This window comes from Pseudopipra pipra, chromosome 5 (assembly GCF_036250125.1).
Source record: "Pseudopipra pipra isolate bDixPip1 chromosome 5, bDixPip1.hap1, whole genome shotgun sequence".
NCBI classification, from domain to species: Eukaryota; Metazoa; Chordata; class Aves; order Passeriformes; family Pipridae; genus Pseudopipra; species Pseudopipra pipra.
This window is the reverse complement of record NC_087553.1, coordinates 41,626,609-41,651,229: the sequence shown is the minus strand read 5'-3', so window position 1 is coordinate 41,651,229 and position 24,621 is coordinate 41,626,609. Positions and strand designations below refer to the sequence as shown.

The following is a 24,621-nucleotide window of genomic DNA, read 5'->3' as shown; positions in this document are numbered from 1 at the left end:
AGATCGCAACTAAATTTTATAAACCCCGTTCTTTACTTACAAACTTTTTTACAAAATACTAAATACTCAGAGTCTGATTTAAAAGTTGTATTTTCTCAAGTAGTAAATTATAAAAATACAGGGAGATAATTCAGCTTTCAAGTGGTTTGTACTGAAGAATCAAATGCAGAATTAAATGACACAAGACAAATGTGTCTTTTGCACTGGTAGTTTATTTTCCTAGTAGGGTACATGGCATCTTATGCATGTATATGCATGTATATGCATATTATGTGCATATACATGTAGACAGATATTAGCATCAGCCACTTTTTCAATTAAAAGAGTTTTAAATATCTTAAAAATCTGCTGGCCATAGACACACTGATTTTTTGTTGATAATTTCCTATGAAAAACTGTAATAACCCCATGGCATCCATTGAGGTTGCTTTAGTTTGCTGCTGTGGTAGTGCGTGTTGGGGTTTTTTATTCTCTGATACAGGTTTTACTCTGAGAGCTCATTAAACTGGAGGGCAAAACCACAGCTGAAATCACAACTGTTTTAGCTCTGATGTGTTCAGCGACCTTGTCTCCTTCAGTGAACTAGTAAGTGTCACTTTTACATTTCCTTACAGTGCCTCATAAAAGAGGGTCATCAAATTTAACCAGTCTGCAGTGTTTGAGAATTCAGCCTCTCTGTGCAGAGGAAGTGGCAGTATCCTTCACACCTCCTGCACCACATCCTGTCTGTGCCATGCGGGTCAGAAGTGCATGCTCAGCAAACCGTGCAGGGCCGGTTTTCACTCGTCTCCTTTTAAGAACTCTTTTGAAAAGAGTGTACTTTTTTGTTGTGTAATGTTGGAAGTCCTGTTGAGTCATACCAGTTAGCTGGAGGCTTTCTCTTTACTGCATTTGTATGAGATACTCTACCTAAGAGGAACTGCTTGTATCACATATCTATTCTGTATTGTTACCCAGGCAAATAGGCTTCATAAGACGAGCAAAAAGTCTACTGAGTTACAGAGAACTGTGTAACACAATTTAAAAGAATGCCATTTCCAAATATGTATGTTTAATCTTCAAAATTAGTAATTTTTATTTCTTTGAGAAGTGAAAACTAATACGAAGGTGTTTCAGAAAAGCAGAATAGAAATTTCTATTGAAGGGCTTCTGTTCATGGCTATAAAAGAAAGTTGTATTTAACGTTCTGGTAAATGATGCATGGGATTTGTCCCAATTTAAAAACAGACAGAATAGAAAGCTTGTTACCTCTGCTGTGCAAATGTTAGTGGATTTGAGTAGTTACTCAAATCGACCTCATAGCAAAAATGGGTTTCATGTCTTGAAGTGCTGGGTACCCCTTGGATAATTCTATTCACAGCAGTAACCCAGAAGTTTTTTAAATTTGGGGTTTTTTTCTTCTGGTACTGATAATGAAGCCTTTATTTGAGAGCAACACAAAAAGATTTTGGGCTTGCCAGTAGGAATTGTTAAATTAAAAGGTTATTTCCAGAACACTTGTATCTCATCATCTGAGCACCAGAAGCAATTAAATTTTTACCACTGTCCTGGAGAGGACTGCCTGGAATGGAAAAGATGAGAAATTTTTCAAGATGTTGAAAGGATCGTGATTCTCGGAAAAGACACATTTAAGAATAGTTTATGACCACTGCAGTTATAAACTCACTGCCGTAAAAGGAATGTGCTGTATGTTGGCAGACTACCAAGTCAGGGAAAATGAAAGTGCAGTTCAGTGCTATTTTGGTGCATCGGATCTGGGAGGAGCTGGAGTGGGGGAGAATCCCAACTGACTGATATTTACTTTCCTCTGGGAAGCGTTGCCAGTCATAACTATTAGGAAACAATCTGCAAATGACAGATGTATGAGCACTTGCAAGGCTGAGAGAGTCACTGGTTTCTGCCCTTAGCCAAGCATCCTCTTTTGTCCCAGGCTTGGGGACTCCTTACTTGTCTAGTCTCTTCCTCTCCTTGAGGTCTCCACTTTTTCTTTGCAGTTTCGCTTTTCCCATTTCATCTGTTGCCCACAAGGGTTGCAGTGTTTTATCTCTATACTAACAAAATCTCCATCCATTTTACACTCCTCCCTACAGACCAAGTTAGAGTACCTTGAGCAAGGACACTCTTAACTTTTGTATTACTTAAAGAAGAATTAATTGCCTCCCTCCTCCCTTGTACTCTGTGTAGCAGGAATGTCCTCTACATCCTCACAGGCCATGTCCTTTGTCTCTTCAGAGGGGACCAGGACCACTGCCCTGCTGTGTGCAATATTAGGTAGTAAAATTAGGAGAAATCAGCCTTGCAATTTGCTCGTTCATGGGAGCAGTTGCAGAACAGGGAGGCAATAATGTAACTTTCCCCTTGTTGCTTTTTTGGGAAGGTACAGCCTTCAGAAAACCCTTTGTTTTGATTATCCTCTCACTTCTCAGGCTTTTTTAATTTGGCCACTGGACACCCCCCTGGGCTTTAGTTACACCAACACATCAGCCTCTTTGTTGCCAAACTGGTTTTTCACTAGCTGGTGAGGGGAACAATGCAGTGGCCAGTTCAGCATACAAAAAAGGTTATTCCTGTAAGGGATTTTGAGCTTCCCAGGTTAAAGAGGATGTTAACTCAATTTGGTATTTAGATGAAAATTAAATATAGTTCTTTGTTCTCTGCTCAGATGTAATATTTTTCTCAGTATAAATAATTTTTCTATTCTGGATAACCATTCTAATATAAAAGGAAGCACAGACACATGGAGCCTCCTTACATAGAATATCTTTTTGTCAACAATTGAAATCAGTGAAATTACACTGAATTGTGTACAGAGGTTTCAGAATCTGATTTATTTCCCAAGATTTTTAATAACTTCTTGGAAAGATGATCATTTTAGCTTGGATGGTAATGTAAAATATGTTGTGGGAATCTCTCTCTCTTAGATGGAGGACCAAAGTCTGGGTAATAAAGCTCAGACTAAAGGCTGAACTCCTAAAAATATCTTTGATTCACCTCAGCGAGAAACTTTATGCATTCCTGCTCATCCTCTTTTCCTGATTTCTTCTGTTTTTTTTGTCTGATCTCAACCTTTAGACTTTTCTTCTTTCACCCCTACCCTGTTAACATGATGGATATAGAAGGCATTGCTACCGAAGCCTTCCAGCTTGAACACAGAAAAGATACCTCAGTACCATCAACAGACTGGGCTATATAACCCCATTTCACAGGAGAAAGAAGGCTGGCCTGTGGGCACCATGAGGAAGCTGGGGGACTGGGGAGGGCCTCTTGCACCCCTTGAGCTTGAGCAGCCCTGGTGCATGTCATGCTTGGTGTGCCCAGGTGGGTGTCTGCCCACCTCCAGCCCTGCTTGCTCTGCAGGTGCAGGGATACAGCTGTAGTTCATGCTATGGAACACTAAATCAACTCTCCAGTTAAGCACTTCTCTGGTTCCTTTGAAAATGATAATTCCTGTAAGTAAGGGCCATTAAAGCACCTGTAGCTGGTTCTGTCAGTATCTTAAAACATATGTGAGCCAAACCAATTCTTGAAAATGTCTTATATGTTAGACTGTGCATTTTGCAGGAAGGTTTTTTAGGTTTGAGTTTCAGTTGCTATGGGAAGGGTTTAAGAACAAAATCCAGTATCAGCGAATATGTAAAGTTCAAGAAAGCAAAAAGGTTTTGAACTTCACTGTTTAGATTCCTTTCTAATGATAATGTTAACTTCAAGTTTCAAGGTTGATGATTCCTGGTCTTCCACTCAAATATGACAAGGTATAGCAGTAATTACCTCTTTTCTTGGGGCACAATGTAAACGTCCTAAAAGTAGACTGGACTGCCCTTCAGTTTGCACATTCCAGCACAGACAGCTAAGGAGAACATGCTTTAATTGAGAGTCTTTAAAGTGAAGTGGGAATTCAGGTCTAATACTTCAGATTTCTGTGGCTGTAACTGAGAAGCTAATATTGTATGGGGGGAGACTATATGCAGACAAGCATGCAAGTTAAAAGCTACAGTACATCTGTAGAGCTGTAAGGTTAATGCAATTAATTTAATTTAGAATGATTTATGCCTCTTCAGTAAGTCTTTGAGAAGCTTAAATTATAATTATCTTTATCATTAGCTTAGCTTACTAACTTACCTTACTTAGAGAGTGTTTTACTCTCATCATACCATGAGCTTTTGCAAGGTATTTTAATAGCAAATCATGAACTTTTGAAGACACCTGGTTTGCATTATCAAGCACATGAAAATCCAGAGCCTAAAATCTCTCTTTAAAGGTAAATTTCATAGAATCACAAAATGGTTTGGCTTGGAAGGGACCACCCTGCCATGAGCAGGGGCACCTTCAACTAGACCAGGTTGCTCAGAGCCCCATCCAACCTGGCCTTGAACATTTCCAGGGATGGGGCATCCACAACTTCTCTGGGCAACCTGCTACGGTGCCTCACACTGTCACAGTGAAGAATTTCTTCCTAATATCTAATCTAAATTTACCCTTTCCCAAGGTTTTATCGATTACCTTTACTATTTTGTGCAAAATGCTTCAAATACAGTACAGCACATTGAAGTGTTCAGTTGTCTAAAAAATATAATTATAAAACACAAATGCATATTCACAGGATGTGTGTTTTTTGAAGGGCTGAAGGCTGACTCCTCATTGTTCTATCAGGCTGTTAGGAGGCCAGGACAGAAGGCTCAGTTAGCCCACGTAGTGAAGTATGTAAGTGTGAGAATACCTTGTGCACTGCAAAGGATGCTAGTTTAAGGATCAGAGATCTTGCATCAGAAGTGGGAACTGGAACTCTTCCCTTCCTTCTCTGATAAATAACCAGCAGTCATCATACCCCTGCTGAAAAGTTTTCCTGTGGTGTAGTCTCGTGGTAGCTTGGTGATGGTTTATTAAACATCTCTGTGCAAGCTATTCGACATTGTCTTTGCCCCCACCGTAGCATACACCCTGACAAACCTGAGACATTAACTGCAAACAATGAAGTCCCTAAAAAACCACTAAGTGCAATGCAGGGAGCAGGAAAGACCAAGGGCTTTGGCATTAGAACAGAATGTGTCAGGGGAAAATGACTAGGGAGTAAATAACTGTTTAGACACCAAAAGACATGATCTACTGAAACACTTGCTCATATGGTTCTCTCTCTAGGCTGCACTTTTTGTTCCTGCAGTGGCCAGGGGTTGATTTGTCCTGTCTGCTGAGTTTGACTGGCAGCAGCTTTAGGTGAGCAAAAACCAAATTAAAAAAAATATCCAAACGATAAGGCTGGAATAAATGTATATACAAAATATTCCACTAAGCTTTATCGGGAAACATTTGGTTATAGTTTGCTTTATGTCAAAATAAATAAGTAAACCCTTTGCAAAACAACTGTTCAAACTTATTGCTGAACTGAAAAATGCTTAACAAAACAAGCATTGATAAAAATGAAACTGTTAATGTAACACTTGAGTATAGTAGACTCCCAGGCCTTTACTGCCTTCTGACTTCTGGTTGCTTGGTTTTCTTCAGTGTGGCAATATTTTTGCTCTTTGCTTTTTCCAGTGACACAGGACTTCCTGTCAAGAGCCTGGGAGCCTGGCTCTCTGGCTAGTGTATACCTATCTCTTAATTGTTTCCTGCCCTCCAAATGAGGCCAGAGACTTGAGGGTGGGGGGAGGGAAATTGGAAAAAAAAGTAGAAGCCTCACACTATTAAGGTCTCATTATTGGGGCAAGAAAAAAAATCCTGATTCTTCCCTTAAGAATTTGTGGCTGGTTTTTTAATTTACTTGTAAAGAGCTAAAGCTTCACATTTTTTCTTGTGAGAGCTGGGATTCTCATGTAATTTTAGGAATTCGGGACCTGAGTTGTCAGGAAAAACACTGAATATGGAACAATTTAAACAAGTAGTGTTATGAGCTCCCAAGATCCTTGATGTTTCCATTATTGCTCTTAAAAACAAGATGTGGTAATATCAGAATTTAATCTCCCAAGTTGTCCTTCCCCCGAAGAAACTTTTCTAATTGCAGACAGAGGTTGACAAAACATAACCTGAGTACATAAAAAGTTCTTAATTTCCGAAGGACAAATTTGAGAGACCACCTATGTTACTTTATAACTAATCATGTTTGTTTTGGGGCTGAACTTAGGATTTCTGAATGTCCACAATGGACAACATAGAAGCTCTTGAAAGCTAGCAGTTCTTTCATATATGCCAACATTAGGATCCTAAAAGGAAGGCTTTCCTGGAGTTCCAATGTGTACCCTAGAAAACAGCTTCTGAAGTCCACCTAATGACATAGTTACTGCTGTATTTGTATTAGCTGTATTTATAAGTTATTTATAAGTTATTTACAAGTTATTGCTGAGCATGGTGTCCATCTTAGGAAAGACGGACAGATGGAAGATCCATGTTGTGCTAGGTTAAAGGGTGAAGTGCAGTGAAGGGGCTCCAAGGGGTCTGATGACAACTGAGCCAACAGTGTTCTGGGTGTTGCAGGCAGTGCATCAAGCAGCATGTGTTTAAAAAAAAAAAAAACAAACAAAAAACGCAAGCCACCAAACAGTGAAACCAAAAAGTGATTGTAAATAAATAATCTCCTTCCCAGGACTGTGAGGTCTGTTCTGACCTCTTTGTGGAGCATCTGTCCTTCCGGAAAAGTGGCATGTTGCAGTGCTGCAATAAAGATGTTGGGGTTATCAAGTCTGTGTGGTGGAAGTGCAGCACTGCAGTACTCACTATGGCTCAGGCGTGTGACAGTCGCATTAGCTGGCTGTACCCAGGCCACCCAGCCTTGACAGTGGCAAGGTGGGCTGTGAGTCAGCACAGCTGGGCTCCCTCGGGGCTCAGGCAGGTGTCTCCAGCACCAGCATGTGGGCTTTGCTTAATCTGAAAAGGGTCGGATACGTGTGGTACGGTAGTTTAAACCACTAGCAATGCTATTCCCAGGATGGTGTTTTCACAGAATCACAGAATCAACTAGGTTGGAAAAGACCTCTGAGATCATCAAGTCCAAACTATGACCAAACACCAACTTGTCAACCAGACCATGGCACCAAGTGCCACATTCAGTCTTTCCTTAAACACCTCCAGGGACGGTGACTCCGCCACCTCCCTGGGCAGCCCATTCCAATGCCCAATCACCCTTTCTGTGTCGAACTTCTTCCTAATGTCCAACCTAAACCTTCCTTGGTGCAGCTCAAGACTGTGCCCTCTTGTCTGGTCACTAGCTGCCTGGGAGAAGAGACCAACCTCACCTGGCTACACCCTCCTTTCAGGTAGTTGTAGAGAGTGATAAGGTCACTCCTGAGCCTCCCCTTTTCCAAGCTAAACAACCCCAGACTCCTCAGCCATTCCTCATAAGACACATGCTGCAGACCCTTCACCAACTTCATTGCCCTTCTCAGGACTTCTTCCCATGTTTCTTGTCGTGCTCTGGCTGTTCCTGTTAAATAAGTCTGAGGCATAAACATGGCACCGGAGCCTGCTGAATGCTATGGCCAAGCTTGCATGTGCCACAGAAAGAGCAGAGGGAAGATGCAAACCTGTCATTCTCCCTCAGTCTCTTTGTACCCATGGAATTGGCAAGCAGGGGTGAAGCACCTCCAAACAAATATGTGAATTGCAATGAGTCTGACTTTGCGCTTCTCTTTACTGATTCTTCACAAGCCATTCTTACCGGAGTCTGTAAGCTCCCTGCAGCAGGGTTTGTGTGTGTGCATACAGTAACTGGCACTGGGAGGTCCTCTCCTACTGGAACTACTGGGCACTGCTGTAATGTACAGAGTAAATAGAAATAGCAATCAAAGTGTCAGCAATAAAAGAATAAAATATGCTAACTGCAGTAAAGCACTTCCATGGATGCTCAGTGATATTTTATTGGGCTTTCAGACCTGTATATACTCTGAGTCTTTATGAATACTTGAGAGTAAATAACAACATATTGGTGAACACTGAAATACTTGACATTTTCAAGAGGCCAGGATCTATTTTATAATCCTCGGGAATTTCAAATAATGTCCTCCAAGCTGTTTACACTTGAGGGAGGGAGAGGGAAAGGAAGAGGGAGAAGGAGAAGGAGAAGGAGAGGGAGAGGGAGAGGGAGAGCGGGGAGAGCGGGGAGAGGGATGAGGGGGATGAGGGGAAGGAGGGGAGGAGGGAGGCAGGGAGGCGGCGCTGCTCTGGGCGGTCAGTCCTGCACCTCGCAGCCGTGGGCCCCGCGGAGGCCGCCAGGCGGCGCCGCCTCGCTCGGGCCGGGCCGGGGGCGGTGCGGGCCGCCCGCCGGTGGGGGGCGCTCGGAGCGGGGCCTTGTGGTGCGGCCGGGGCGGCGGGGCAGGGCCGGCGGGGCAGGGCTGGCAGCGAGGGCGGCGCGGGGCTGCGGCTGCCGGCCCGCACACCTCTGGCGTCCCGCCCGTCTGCTCTGGAGGGGCAGGTTTTCGCGCAGCTCCGCTGCTACGCGAGACGGGTTTGTGTGTCTGTGTGTGAAGGTGTGACGGTGCTCGCGGGCTGCCCTTCTCGCAGCGCCTGCCCGGCCCCCGCCGTCGGGCAGCACGGAGGGGTCGAGGGTTTCGCGGCGAGTTTGGTTTGGGTACGCCCGAGTTGAGGCGTGGTGATGAGGGCAGATTTCTGTCAGATACGCTCCAGACCGGTTTGGTAATGGATACGGCTGAGTGCTGGGTGCTTGTTACAGTCACGGAATCGTCATAGAACGGTTTGTCTCGGAAGGGACCTTTAAAGGTCATCTAGTCCAACCCCCTGCAGTGAGCAGGGACAGCTTCAGTGAGATCAGGTTGCACAGACTCTTGTCCATTCTGACCTTGAGTGTTTCCAGAGATGAGGCATCCACCACCTCTCTGGAGTGTTCTACAGATGTCCTCTCTGAGTCTTACTCTTCAGGATGAAACCATGGGCAGTTTCTTCACCGTTGGGGAAACGCTTGGGATAGCGCCTGCTGTGGGCCATTGCTGGACGCTGCCTGCCGCGGCTCCGGAGCTGCCACAGACCAAAAAGAAAGGCCTGGGAGGGGGCTGGGAGACCTGCCCGGCCACTTCTCAGTCACACGGGGCCCGATCCTGCTTCCACGAGAATCCCAGAGAATTTCCGTACTGACTTTGCTGTGGGTTGGCTCTGGTCCCCTGTCACATAATTTTGAAGTGAGCTATGGCTGTACATGGTTGGGCTATAAGGCAGCTGCATTTCCTCCCTCCCATCATGGGGTGAACAAAACAATTAGTATTTGTGCATGAAACCCTTCTGAAATAAAATCTTGTGACTGCCATTTCTCTGTTTTCTATATTTGAACTGGCCGGAAGATTGTTTAAATGTATCTCATGGACAGTTTACAACATGAATTATTTCCTGCTCTTGAAAAGTCGTGGTTTTAAAATATCTGACAAGTTTATTACAATGAAATGTCACATTCCTCAAACAAGTCATTAAAAGAACAATTTTTTAGCAATGACTGGTTTCCAGCATTCACTATTCAGAAATGTTGCAGACTCTGATTTTGTTTTGAATAAAATAAATAGAAAAAGCCTACATGTTTGCTCTGCCTAGCATTCCTGGGTGTTCCAGGCAGGATTTCTGCTATCTAGTTGCGGTCCTAAGGTTTCTTCCTTAGTACCTCTGTACTTGTGACCACTTAGATTGCTACCCCCCAAGTTGCTCTCAGTTGGGTATCTAAAGCAGCTGTGAATGCCCCTCATAAAAATGCCCCCTCCCTCTCACTTTGTAGCATATAAAATGGTTTCACCGAATACTATGTAATATATATCAAAATGGTAGGGGATGGTGTATCAGAAATGGGCTAAACATACTAAGAAAAGTGCATGTAGAATTGTGCTCCCATGTGGTGGTCTTATAAAATTTCAATTATTGTTTTTTCTGTGACTGTATCTTAACATTTTTGATGTTTTAATTTGTTCTCATCTTTTTTTTTCTTTTTTTTTTTTTTCTTCCCTACTCAGCTCTTGCCCCTGTTCTTTGCCTCTGGTTTTGTTGGTGAGGATATCACAGTGATGTCTGCATTCAACCTGCTGCATTTGGTGACAAAGAGCCAGCCAGTGGCCCTGCGAGCCTGTGGGCTTCCCTCAGGTTGAATGGGTGCTGCTTGTTGTGTCATGCGTAATGAAGGCCCTTGTAGGAATGGGTGTCTCTGCTGCAGGAAACAATGTGCTATGAGTTGCTGTGGTTTGTTTAAATTTTCCTTTGAACCAGAAGTTTATTTGCCTTTTTTTTTTTTTGATAAAAGTAACTGGCTTGAGTGAGGGGTTTCATATCTGAGATTTCAAGAAGTTTGGAAATGCTAACTTCCTTGTCCAAAATATTATCTCTTACATTTTATATTATTTTCCTCATTCTTGGTAAAAATAGTGAAATATTTTATTAAATGCCATTTCTACTTTTAAAAAGATGCATAAAAGAATTTAGGATGTTGATTGCTATTAAATCATAGGACTTAAAAACATTTCCCAAAATCTTTAGTAGTATACTGTAGTTACACTCCATGTGTTTCTTTTCACATTTTTATTATAAATCAAATATGTTGTACTGAAAATTATGTACAAAAAGTGTGCAGATTTTAAAAGTTAATTCTTTTATTCCTCTGACAGCATATTCCTTAGTTACGTGACACTTCTCTACATAACTGAATGGAAACATGCAATTTAATGCCCAGATGCAGCTGTACTTCTCATGTAAGGTCCAGGTTTGTCCATTAGGTCTGGAAAGGGTGCCATAAGACCTCATCTCCATGAGTTTGTTATTGATGAAAACCTTGAACCTAAGTATTTTGTATTACACTTGAACAACAAGTGTATCTGTAATGTCCACATAGTATTGTGAGTGTACATGGTAATGTGGGAGAAAATAAAAGCTGCACTGAGCTAATTTTAAACATGACTAAGAATTTTCTTGACACGCAAATAAAAAAGATACAGCCCTGGCTGATCAGTGTTTGAAGCCTCAAAAGAGAACCAGCTTGGGTGTTGTGCTACATTCACAACTGGTTCATAAGGCTGCAGAATGTTATGAGCAGTTTTTCCCAGAGCTGGACTTAGCAAGCATATGGAGATGATGTTTTAAAGATTTTTTTCAGTGATAAGAGATCAATTTTCAAGCTGATGGATTTTTTCTAAAGCTGATTACACTTTATTTGAACTAAATCTGAGTCCAATTTTTGCAGCATTTGTGTTCTGTTTCCCCCACATGTGCACAAAACTCCCATTAACCTTAATAGGAGCTGCAAACACATATTGAGGAAGAGAGAGAATAACCCACATTGTGTCAGCTTGACCTTGGTTTCCCGTTATATTTGCCGCTGAGCCAGATTTAAAACCCTAAAAATATAGGGTAAGCAAATTTCCTTAGTCCTCATTTTGTACCTTTTGATGTGTGCTCATGTTGCCAGTGTCTACCTTAAAATGGGGACACACAGCCTTCTGGCCATTGTATTCCCACTCTGAAAAGGAGATCCCAAGTTGGTCAGCTAGAAACACACAGAGCCCATGGGAGGTTTTGCTGTTGTGTACCTATTTGCAAAGCATTGCATTATCTGTTTTGTCAAATTGTTCTTCTGTCATAATCCAGTAGTCACATTTTGGAATTAAAAAGTTAACGCTACTGTTTATTCCCTTTGATCCCTAACTGTGCAACCATTAATGGATTGAGTTCCACTGACTACTTTGTAGATATATATATATAGAGAGAGAGAGATATTTATATATAATAAACCCAAATTCATCTGCTAACAGTGGAATAATATACAATCACATATCTTACATATTTAAAGAGTAATCTAAATTCCCCAGATGCTTATAAAGTAATATAGGCTTGTTTTGCCTTTGGTTTGTTTTTTGTGTGTGTGGTGTATTTAGAGGGTTGCAAGTAAATGGTATAGCATGTATCGAATAAAACATGGGAATGAGATGTAGAGCCAACATCTGCTTAAATGCCACAATGCCCTGTGACTTTGACTTCTGAATATACATAAAATACCCCAAGTTCTCATGATTTTTTTATAACATAACACTTTGAGTTAGTACTTTTCCCACCATCCAGATCTGTGTGAATTGCAGTCCTTCAACCATACCACCATGCCATGTGTCCACTGAGTCTGGGACGGTGTGGAGCTTGGCTGCCTTCTAATTCAGTGGCAAATTCCATATGGGATGAGACTTTTGAACCTTCTGGAACCCCTGCCCACACAGCGTAAAGGAGCGAAGTGCCAGCAGAGCAGCAAATGGGGCTTTCAAACAACATTTTAAACTCTGTGCAGTTAAATATTTGCAGGACAAGGACTTGAATGAAAGTATCATTTCAATTTCTGTGCTTGGAATGATACCTCTGTCCTTTCTGTAAGAGACAAACTAACACAATGCAGTATTTAATTTATATTTAATATGTAGTTGTAGATCAGAAATAAGTGACATTTTTCCCCCAAAAAAATTTAAATTAATGAAATACCATTGGGAGGTATTTTAGAATAGAGATGACCTTCTGTCTCTTCTTTGAACCACTATTTTGTAAGCATGTATGAGTTACATGGGATCACTTGTGCTAGTGAGGTCTTTTTACTTGCTCTTTTTCTGTTTGTATATTAGCACCTGGAGTGCAGGTCTGTTCTTCCAAATTGTATTTTAAAAATACTTTTTTGTCTGAAGTTAGGACTAAACGTTTCAATGTGTGCAAACCTAGTGCACTGTTTGCTCATAACCTTTTTTATAGACAAAATGGCAAATCCGAGCAGGAGCAGGCACTCCCAGTAGATGGCACTAGGCATTTGCTGTTATGCATGCCCAGGGCTATATGAAAAGCTTCCCATTTAGGAGTTATTCACACAGAAAGTACACCCTGAGAGCTTAGGAACATTTACAAGTATTTTAAGAAAAGCGTGAGCACTGGGAAGAATCACATCACTCTATGCTCGTGCACAGACTACCATCACATTGGTTCAAGGTTTCTTCACTGCCAGTAATGATTACAGTTCTGTTGTGCCTGTTGTGTGATGTAGAAATGTTGCTCCTTGAGCCCACTTTAATAAAGTCGAATGCTCTGAATTTCTTTGGAAATCTAGGATGCACTCAGCACCTGTTGGGATTTAGTTTACAGAAATTCAGTCTTAAAAACAAAAAACAAACAACAAACCACTTCAAAACCACAACAACGCCCATCAAATGTTTAATGTAAAAACTACTTCAGCTGCTTTAATGCCTACCAAGAAGCAACTGGTACAAATAATGATTATGCAGATTCCATGTACATGTTTTCTGAAGCAGACCACCAATCTATAAAGTAAAAAGATAGCTTATTTTGCTTTGCTGTGTCTTTTAATTATTATGGGTTCTCATTTCTTAAAAAGATCTTTTATTTCTTTAACACTTTGAATGTTGTGCTGCTTACATCACATTTTTGCATGCGATAATTTGGCTTTTCCTCTCCTGTAGATCAAAGAAAATTATGGTGCTTGTAAAATTAAGTTAAAGTAATGATGAAGAAACTACAGGGGTAGACTTAGGGTTGGTTTATTTTTTTTTTTCTGCATAATAAAGTCCTAGGTAATATTAAATTTTTGTGAAGTGTTTAATTACTAAAATAACTACTAGTAGGAAACCATACTTTCTTAGGATTAGATGAAATTACAATGCATCTGTATGAAGATGGTGCTGGGCATATGGTGTAAGTCTTTATTAAGTAAATATCTATAGTATAGTTTTTTGTAACTTGTTTTATTAAATATTTGTTAATACTTAATTTCAATATAATATCTTTTTATAAAATTGAAATGAATAGTGAAGACAAAATTACTGGGTCTCAAAATTGGACTTTTATTAGTAATCTTTTAACATAAAGGATTACTTTCAGAAGCAGATCTTCTAAACATTTGCGTGCATTTGTTCCTCCGAACTCTCAAACTCCTCATGTCAGTGAAATTATCTGTGTGCATGTTTGCCAGATATGGCTTTAACAACAAAAAGTATAGAAAAGACCTTATTCTTGTGTGTTTCAAGTACAGTAGTTGCTGTCAAACTTTGTGTGACTTAAGTATGTCTAAATGTTTCATATTGTATGTTTCTATGTTCAGAGATATCATTTCCATAATGTATAACTTCCCCATAGTTTACCGTAATGTGTATCACCAGAGATGTACTACTACAGATGTCTGTTCACATGGTTTGAATGAAAATAAAAGTAAGACTAATATTGTATAGCATAAACCACCAGTATGGCTATGGTTAAATGCCTGTCAATGTTTTCATTATAAATCCCTATTTTCTGGGGTTTATATCTTGAATATAAAAATTTGCTCTGTGTTTAAATATGTCATACAAGGTCTCAGATGAGACCTTGTTCCTGTTCCTCAGAACTGGTTGGGGGGCAAAAATTAAAACTGATTTCTATCAAGCTAAATTAAAAAAAAATAGCAAATATTAATTTGGAGCAAAAATAGATTTTTAAATTTAAAATAGTCTTAAAAATACCTAGCTTACTACTTCCCAGCAGTTGTGACGAATTTGATAAATGCTTGAAAAGAGTCTTGAAAATACGCACTATGTGAGCACAATAGTAAATAGCATGTGAAGCCTTTCATGTGTCATTATTATATAAATGTTTGTGTATATGTCTGCCTTCTAGTCATAAGAACTAGAACACTGTATTATCGTAATAGAGCATATTTTTGAAATGACTTTAGTTTTAAAAATTAACTGCATAGAGCTGTCTTAATGGGAGTATATTCAGTGTAGTACTGTATTTACAAATATTTCTTTTGTACAATAGTATTCAGTCTAGAATGTCTTATTTAATGCAGTTTAGAATGAAATTTATTTGTGGATATCTCATTGGGAGTAATACTTTAAGAGTACCTCATACTTGTAAAACTTGGGATCATAAAGAAAACTAGAAGCCTTTTGTATGTACCCCTAGAGTTTGTACCCTGTTTTTTTGCTCTTCTCAACTCCTTGTTCTGATGGAGTTTCACACTCTTCGTCATCTGCTCAATAGTCAGAAAGTGCTTGTCCCTGCCTCATCTGGGTAGAGGCTCCTCAGTGACTCTTGCACTGAGAAGCTCAAGGACGATGAGACGTCTCTTGTGCTCCCAGACCATGCACAGAGCCAGTTCTTTAATGTGTTCCCTGATGGATCTTTTAAGGTTGTTTGTATGCCCTTCCTGCTCCCATAAAGGACCCACCACAAACCATTTCCACCCTTCTTGCAGAAATGTTTTAATTCTGGGAGCTCATAAATTTCCTGTGTTCCATTCCTGTGCCCTCTGCAGCTCAAACTTTTCTGCTTAGTTGGGTACGGAAAGATGAAGTTTAAGCACTAATGGTGTTTTGTGTTTTAAAGTTTCTCATGGAAAGTTACTTTTTTATTATTGGAGTATTTATCAGGACATCTGAGAAGTCCTTTAAGGACTGCCTTCACTTTTTTCCCTTCAATTAAAAGCAACTCCTGGCTTTGTCCTTTTTCTGAGCAGTATGTGATGAAGGTTTCAGAGTGTGTATGTGATGTGAAGGAGAGATGACAGCACACAAAAAGGAAGGAGATTTTTTTATGTTGCTAAGCTGAGGGCGTACAAGCAAGAAAAGGTGCAAGAAGTGAATATAAAGCTTAAAGTCTGTAAGACTAGGTTGGAAAGCAATGGAGAAGATAACCTAGTAGGCCACTTAGGGAATGGATGAGCTTGGAATTTGATGGAACATGGAATGGGTCTAGACTGTGGATTGGGAGTCAGGCACTAGAGACAGGAACATTACCATAACTTAACTGGTAGGTTAACCACAGGTTGCTACAGCACAGATCATGATTTGGGGGAAACAAGTAGAGAGGAGACCCAGAGAATGCTAAGAAGAAGAAAATGTTTGTTCTTAGTTACAAGCTAAACATGTGTCTCAATGTGTGATTTCCTTCAAAAGAAGCTGTGTTGGGAAGGGACACATGCCCAGGGTATGAAAGTGCCCCCTGCTCTGGCTGGAGGAGAGGTTCTTGTGGGTTGGGAGGTGCCAGCAGCCCAGATCCGGCACTGGCGACTTTATGCACTGAATGCAAGAACTCCCAGCTCAGTGCTCTGGCCCAGGTCAAGGAGTCCCAAGGAGAGCAGAATGGGAAAGGGCTTGACTGAGTCCTCTTAAAGGCTTTTTATAGAGCTTGACCCCATCTTCCTAACCCATAAAGCATGGCTGAATTTTAAAGAAACGCAGGAATTCCAGAAGGCCCATTAGTGAAAGAGGTTGCCAGTTACAAACCTTTTTGGCTGTTTCTCTACCATTAGTCCTGAAGCAGGTTGAGAGGGCAGGGGGCTACAGTGTTTTCTGTAGTAGTTCTTCTGGTCATAGCAGAGCAACAGCTGGAGCACAAAGTGTCGCAGCAGCTTCTGTCTTAATGCTGGATATGTCCCTCAGTGGAGAAGTGGAGTGAAAAGCCATAGAGCAGGCTATGCCTGCTTGTGTCTTTGCTAAAAAGGTTCCTTACCCCCCACAGTGGCAGACAGACCGAGTTTTACAGGAGGTTAGATCTAGGCTGTTGTGGGGAATTGGAGGAGAAGAAAGACCTTCCCTCCCACCCCTCTCCTTTCCTCCACCCCCTCCCAAGTACAGATTGTGGCACCTTGACTCATTGGCTCATTTCACAGGCCACACATCACTATTGTGGAGGAAGCAGGAGGAGGATTTAGCAACAGCCTGAATGCCAAAATAAGCTACACACCACTGCGGTAACTGCTGGCAAATGCTGACTTTTTAATTGTTTCTGATGCAGGGTTAAACCTTTATTAAAGCAGTGTGAATAAACTTCTTTTGATGGCTGACTGAAATATTTTAAACGCAAAAGGTAACATAAAGCCCTCATTAAATTCATCTTAATTCTGCTGTTAATAAAATGTCTTTCCATATGTTGTGCACCCTTTTATTGATTCGGACAGAAATCTACTGACCAGATATGGAGTGCTCAATGTCTCTGCCTTTCGTCCTTTTAATTTAAAAAAATGTATTGCCTGTGAAAGGTACTAGGATCATATCAGCAAAACAAAAGTCTCTTTATCTGTTAGGAGGGAGTGGAAGAGAAATCCATCATTATAAATGTTCCCCCTTCCACTGCTGTACCAAGAGATCTTGATCTTGTCTTGTCTGTTTTGCATCCAGGAGTAAGGCAAATAGGTCATCTGCCCTGTGCACTCTGTCTTTGGCCATCTCAGCAGAAACAATAACAAATGTGGCAGTTTATAATGTAATGAGCTTGTGCTCCACTTAATTGAAGGTTCTATTCACCAACCTCTGCTGAGCAGCCATTATGCTGTCATTGCTATGGTACTAGTGAAGATGACAGTTCAAAAAGCTCCAGGGGAAGCTGCCTTCACCTCCACCAGCTAGCACACGGTGGTGGTGGACTCCTCAGTCTTTATAATTTGGAAAGGTTGTGAGACCAAGACTGTGGCTGGTAGTGACATTTATTTCATTATCGTCAGATAAGGAAGTAAAGTAGACGTACCTGGAGAGAACAAAAGGAGCCGCTTTTCTTTCCCCCTTTCCCACTATGCAAAACGCTTGAGTCTTTTGTTAAATGTTTTTTACATTTGCAAGGTTCAGATTTCTCTTCCAGGGAATGTCTCTTTGGCTTTCATGGCCATGTAACCTGCTGCAAGCACGTTTGCAGGCCTGTGGAAACAACAGGGCAGCTCCTGTTCCCATAGATGCTGCCTGTACAGGACTGCTGGGGTTCTAATAGCATTTTCTTTGGAAAGAAAACAAGTGCACAGAAGAGATGCATGAGTTACCAGTTTGGGGTTTTTTTGTTTGTTTTGATTTGGCTTGTTTTTTTTGTTTTGTTTTGTTTTTTTTTTTTAATTTTGGGGGTTTTGGTGCTTAACAAATTTGCTGTCTTATATGGGAGATTTCTGACGATGACTCAGAATATATGCGTTTGTATTAAACATGAGCCATGCTGATGACCAGGTGGAAAAAATAAATGTGACAGTTCTGTTACTTGATTGCATGGGAAGTTTTCAAATTTGCAAAGAAGGGGCTTGCCCTTCCCTTGTGGCCATCTGACCCTCCTGGGTGTTAAGTAAATAATTTTTTTAAACACAGTTAATTTTTGGGTGGCGTTCTTTTAAGATAGAACCTGGCATTTGACCCAAAATTGTAACTGCTGTCCTGGTACCTGGCTTTAGGATTTTCAATGCACAATATAGTGGAAATAGTCTTCGCCCCATTACTTCTAATGCTTGCATGAAACTGCAAATGGTATTTCAACAGCGGGTGGGAGCTGGCTACCTACAGCAAGAAAGCAAAGGAGCCATCCCTCAGAGGAGAAACACAGATCAGTTTTTCAATGTGTAAAACATTTACAGGGTTTTTTGAAGGATGAAGTTTGGATTTTACTTAAACTTGACCTCCCAGCATTTCAGAGTTTCTTTTGCAGCATCCATCCTAGTCACCAGCAGGCTTAGGTAATTTAAAATGGCTTGTGAGTGGATTATAAAAAGGACTATCATGTCAAATACAGGTTTTATAAAACTGTGTTTTCCAGCTTAGAAGGCAGTAAAATTTTTTGCAATTATTTGCTTTTTCAAGAGTTGTTCTTTTTTAAACTAGATGAGCAGTTTCTGACTTGTTAGCAGTTGAGAGGACCCTACAGCGTTCTTCTAAGACTGTGGACTACAGGCTGCAGAGAACAAACTAAGCAGAAGTGAGAGAGTTGAGCATTTGCCTTTTTGTAATCAAAGAGAGGCAAAACTGTCAACAAGAGGTGTAAACTGTGTAAATGAAATTTGAAATAATAAAAAATGAGAGATTCCACTTTGAATAATACTGAGTGCTAGCAAAAGCATATGTAAGGATATTTATTTAAAGAAATGTATGCAAATATTTTTTAACTTTGCAGGATTCCTCTTAATGTCAGATTGAGATAATTTACCATTGATCTACCCTGGTCTGATGCACCTGTGGGGGGACAGACTTTGGAAAGCAAAGAGGTGTATACTTAGAGTCAGATCCTGTAGTACATTCATAGACCCTTAAGTAGCTCTGGATATGCCAAAGGGGTGTGCTTATAGAGGTCACATTGCGGGACTGGGGCTGGGGTGGTATATGAGTAATAAAATGTGCTGGAAGGCCCCTAAAAAACTGCTTGGGTATATTAAAAGAAGTAGTATGGAAAACTAGAAGCCCAATTTGTTATATGGCTGTGCTTTGCTGGAACATTTGGTCTTGCTGTATTTAATTCAGGAAGTCTAAGTGGTATGTACTCAGTCCATGACTGTAATGTCCATTAATTCCAGTGGAACATAAGCATACATAGAAGGGGGGAAATGTAAGCTGTGTCTTCCATGCATAGTTGAAGTATTGAGCTAATTTCAGTGATAGGAAGCAAAAAAGCATAAGAGAAAACTGTTAGAATGGTTCCAAAGACTGTTTGAAGTAGGAAAGCCATCAGGAAAAATGCCACCAAATTTCAGGGCATGTCAGACACTAATTGCCACCCTCTGGCATGTTGGAACGGGTGAAGGGCTGAGTGGTGAGGAGTAATGGTCTGCTAACTTGTGTTGGTCTGTCTGAATATATCTTGTTGCTAGTTTTCTTTTGATTGCTTATAGGGAAGGAATGTTATGAATCATGGATTTGAAAAGGTCAGTTGGAATTTATATGTGAGGTGAGATGCTTAATGTCTTCATTATCAGGTCAACACCAAGAAAATACTTTCTGTTCACTTAATTCGTACAGAGGACTCCAGAGCTGAACTCTGAAATGCCCACAGTCTGCCGGTGAATAGTAGATGGCAACATGCACTCCCTGTTTTTCAGGAAAAAATCTTCCTAAGCATAGGAATACCATGAAGTCTCCAAGAAGGGTTTGGTGTTTGTTTCACCCTCCTCAGTTTTTCTTTTTTTTGTGTGTTTACACATTAAAATTTGTGAGCCTAGTCTTTTCCTCACAAAGCCTTCCATCCTGCTCCAGGATCGTAACTGCTTTTAGTACTGCTGTAACTGTTGGCAGGAGGCTGAAGGCAAGTGCCTGTTGGTGACAGTTGCCTACACACTGCTCTTCTCATGAGTGCCCACCCCAGTGAAGGCACTGTGGTGTGCTGATTAGAGAGATTTAATCTGGCCTTCAGTCGTCAGTAAAGAGAATTTTGTTTGCCCTTGCAGGCCAGTGTTCACCTCTGCTAACAGTAGGATCTAACTGGAGTTCAGAACATAGCTGTCCTGGGCTCCTCTAAAAGTCGTTGATGAGAACATCACCTCCAAAGAACAAGTGAGATCCTTTCCGGAGTCCTAATATAGATCCTATGAATCCAGACTCTGTTATTCTCATATTTAATTTAGTCTCACCTTTAATGTAATCACACTGATGTCAGGCTATTTGTAGAAGTGATGACCTTTTTTCTCATCTGCCTCGAATTGTATAATTTGCCAATGAACCGTGAGCCTGCCTTTATGCCTGAGTTGCTGAAGAATTTTGTTGCCTGTATGGGAACCCTTTCCACAGTCCAAACCTCATCCTGTCTATGGAGAACCAGACTGAGGAAGGTGTTCAGCCTGTCCATTTATTCTCTGGTTTAATAACAAGTTTGATAACATCTCCATTACTAGTGACAGTTTTTCTCATATTGGGCATATCTTTGTGTAGCTTTGTGTTGTCCCCTGGAACAGTTTCAAAACCAGAAGCAACCACTCTGAGCACTTTTGTCCCTCTAGCATGTAATTTTTTTTCCTAATCAAAGGACTGTGTTCCTAGAATCTCATCCAGTGGTTTCTAGGATTCATTGCACTTTATAGAAGCTTGCAGACTAGCCCTGTTTCAGGTAACGTACCCTTACATCCTCTGCAGTCGGGGGTTAGCCTTGCTTTACCTCCTTGGCTCTTTGGCAATACGGAAGTAGTGTGATCCATTTACTGACCTATTATTTTGTTGCTAGCAGTTAAATAATAAGTGCAATTAATTGAATAGGGCCATTCTTGAATGCTGAGGACTCGACCAAGAGATTTCTTTTATGATTTGTAGTGCTTGTAGTGCAACTTTTTGTTGATGCGTACTCAAATTACAAACCTGGAGAATCCTTTGTTGGGGTCAGTTGCAGTTTACCCCACTGCACTTTGGCAAAATTTCCCTGTAGACAAAAATACTTGTTTGTAGTATAAAATATGCAGTTAATCATTAAAACAGGTGGGGAACATAATTTTTTTAACATGCTTTCTACTTCTGATCTGTGTTGTAGATCAAGTGGCATCTAGAAATTTTTTTGTGCATACAGTGAGCCCATTGATTGAAGAACATTAAATTTCTAAAAGAGATGAAAAATTATTTAGGGAGAGTAAAGAGGGAGTACTGACCATTCTTTAAAACACTCAGTATTTTCTCTTTTTCCAAAGTGAAGCTATGCTTACTTTTTTTTTTTTTTTTTTTTGCAACAGCTGAGGAGCAAATAGTATGGTTTTTTTAAATTATGGGTAGATATTTTTTAAAGTGATGTTGGTTTACAAGATTTTCTGCTCTCTAGACTATTTTTTAAGACTGAAATTATAGCTAAAAGACTGTTTCTCAAACAGTTTCTTTCTGAGCTGCATTATGCAAGATAACAATAGCTATTTATATAATGTATATGCTTCCTTTCCCTGTTAGCTATACTTTGAAAGAATTATTAGTCCTAGAGTCCTGCACGTTTGGAGAATAAAAACCTCCAAAGTTTGACATCTTTAAATAAGCAACCAAATGTTATAAAGAACAAACCTCACTTACAGTTAGGAAACAATATTTACATTTAAGGTTGAAAAGCCAGGATGTAGGAAAATTTTGCTAATTTGGAAGGTGACCTTTAAGTGCACCAAAACCAAATAATTTGTAAGCTATGGCACAGGGCACATTCCTGCAAAATTTGTGTGAATACTGCTTTAGTGGTTCTTGAAAGACAAACAAAGAGACCTGGAATGAAATCTTTATCCCTCTCCCAAATAAGATTGAAGCTAACAAAGGCATACAGCAGCGCTCTTTCAAAGCTTGCCACTAAAACGAGGGCTCTGCAGCACAGCTAATGAGATGGCTCAGAGTGGAAAACAATCTGTTTTTAAGAATGTTTAGATGAAAAGTAATTTCTAATCTATGAAATAAAATCGCTTTTCAATACCTTTCTTTCAGTAGTAAAGCTTTTTATGTTTGCACTATTTACTTCAATCAGATGTTTTCAATTTTACTTTTTTCTTCCTGAAAATACTTCCTAGGGCTAGTGGTTAGTTGATAGTGACCAATAGCATTATTCTTTTTCTGTCTCCCCTATTCACCCACTCCCACACATTAAAAAATTGAGAAAAGAAGAGGAGGAGGAAGAAGGAAACATCTTTTCCTAAATGATTTGCAAGCATCTGTGCTTTAAGCTACTTTTTATGAACACTTCTTAGTAATGACTCAAGGTAAAAAAGCAGAAAAGCATCCAATGTTAGGAAATTGCAATCCAATACCATGTAATTTAAACCTGCCATTGCCTCTCCTATACTAAATGACATACAGATGGGTAGCTCTGTTGCGTCTACTTTGGGAACACAATTGGTCTTTTTATGAGTGTATACATGTTACTAGCAAAAAATATTTTTGTCAGCACTGTTTATTTCTAATTGTACCATATTTTAATTACTGTCATAATTACAGTGCTTTTTCCCTGCTGTATTTTGTCAGCTAATTTTTGCCAATGATTATCTAAGTTACCTGAATATTTGGCAATTTCTGCTACTACTTTGGGAGTTTTCATTCCCAGAAGCAACCGAATTTTTTTTTCTTTCCTGATGTGAATTTTTGCACTATACTAATGTGTTCTTTTACAGTAATCTTTTTTTACTCCTTGGATTTTCTGTGTGAACTAAGCAAAGCAAAAGTTGAGATTTTCAAAGGAGAGTAATTTCAATAGCAACCTTAAATTTTAAAACACGTTCATTGTTGAACCTTGTACAGCTTTGTGCATAAAGAAATTACTTGCTCCTCAGTGCTTCAACAGTGAAAAAATAAAATGGCTACTGTCATAAAGAATGATGATGCAACTAGAAGTTAAATCAACCTTATTGTAATTCTGAAGATTTAGAATTGTTAGCTACTTTTAAGGGTAATGAAATTGCTAGTTGTTGTGGCTAAACATCATATGCCCATTACCATAAGTCTCCAATATAGATGTCTTGTAAAGAATGTTTCAGCTGTAGCTGGGTTTTTTGCAGATTTTTTTTTTAATGGTCGGAAAAATGGTACTTTCTTGTGAATGATTGTGTGCGCAACAGTTTAGTGTATAACACATCGAAGGGCTTTGGCTGTAGCACGTTGTCACTGCTCCAGTGGAATCACCTGGCTCTCTATAAAAATTCTTTTTTAAACTTGAAGAAATAATCAGCTGCGGTACAGCTGAGCTATTTTTTGTGCAATAGGGACCAGTCTGGTCATTGACAAGTGAATGCAGAAGCTATGCTGTGGCTGTCTGCCAAAGCAATTATTCAGGATTTAAGCTAAAAAGGCTCCTTCTTCCATATCCTCTCCCTTTGCAGGGTCATGTAGGGATAAAAAGGACTGTAAGGTGGTCTTTTCCCAGGAGGAGCTGAGGAAGCGGCTGACACCCTTGCAGTACCATGTCACTCAGGAGAAAGGGACTGAAAGGTAAGGTAGGACGAAAGAAACTCAGATCTCAAAACACAGGCATATTTCTTTTCCACCTCTCCTCTTACTGCAGTTTCCTCACTTTCCCCACCAAGTTTTGTTGGTTTTTCTTTTCCCCAGGATTTCTGCACTTGTTTACTAACCCCTACAAATTAACACTACTGCAAAGACAAGCATCTGCAACATGGGGGCCAGGGCCAAAGGTCTTGTGTGACTTTTAATGAACACTGCATGTCTTATAAAGTCACCAGGCTTATGTTTAGAGTCTGGTTTTAGTTTACTACAAAACGTGTGGAAGTAATAGTGGTTTAGGTACACTTTTTTTGGAAGACATCGTGGTAAGCAGAACCACGAGGGAAATGGCCCCGTGCCAAGAGGCTGGAGTTTTGAAGGTGGCCATTGTAAGTATAGACGTTTTGGCTGCAGAAAGAAGGTAGCATAATTTAGTTCTTTTCCACCCCACTCCAATTTCTTTTTGAAGCACATGTGGAGAAGGTATTTATTGGCTCATTTGTGGTTGGAATGTAAAAAATTTTCAATAACTGCCCTCACATGGCTTTAGTTGCTGGAAGCCAGCCTCAAGTCCTGGAGGGAAAAAAAGACTCGCTTCCAAGAGTGTTTTTAGTGAATAAAGTCTCTCTCTCAGCTGATTCCAGCACGAAAGTAACTTGCCAAAGCCCAGCCATTTTTTGTTGTCTAATTTATACCACTGAGCTTGGCCTAAGGCCCTGGCTTTACCTCTGCTCCAAATGTACTAATGATGTAACTGCTTGTTTTCATTCATGAGTTGAAAGGGCTCCCTGCTGCACGTGCGGTCCCAGTTAATAGGCAAACCTTTTCCTGACAGCGCTGAATTTGGTGGCCGAATGTGCCAGGGAGACTGGCAAGGATGGTCCCCCTCTCTGCTCCAGCCCCTTCGGTCCTCCAGCAGCCCTGGCGGGGCAGGGAGATGGTGGCCTCTGCTGGGAGGCCTGCCTTCCCCCCGGCCCTCCGCGCTCTTGTGTACGGGACCAACAACGTGATTTAA

General features: G+C 40.5%; 1 protein-coding gene across 12 annotated transcripts in view; it reads left to right on the top strand.

Moving 5' to 3' along the window:
• MSRB3 (methionine sulfoxide reductase B3) overlaps positions 1 to 24,621 on the top strand; it is a 110,255-nt gene that overhangs the window by 10,356 nt on the left and 75,278 nt on the right. For 11 of the 12 annotated variants that reach the window (XM_064655761.1, XM_064655756.1, XM_064655757.1 and 8 more), the window contains exon 2: positions 23,486 to 23,594. In XM_064655761.1, the coding sequence (XP_064511831.1) occupies positions 23,486 to 23,594 (109 nt within the window). Of the gene's footprint in view, positions 1 to 9,935; positions 10,063 to 23,485; positions 23,595 to 24,621 lie in introns of all 12 variants that reach the window. The other variant, XM_064655765.1, reaches the window with a different exon arrangement.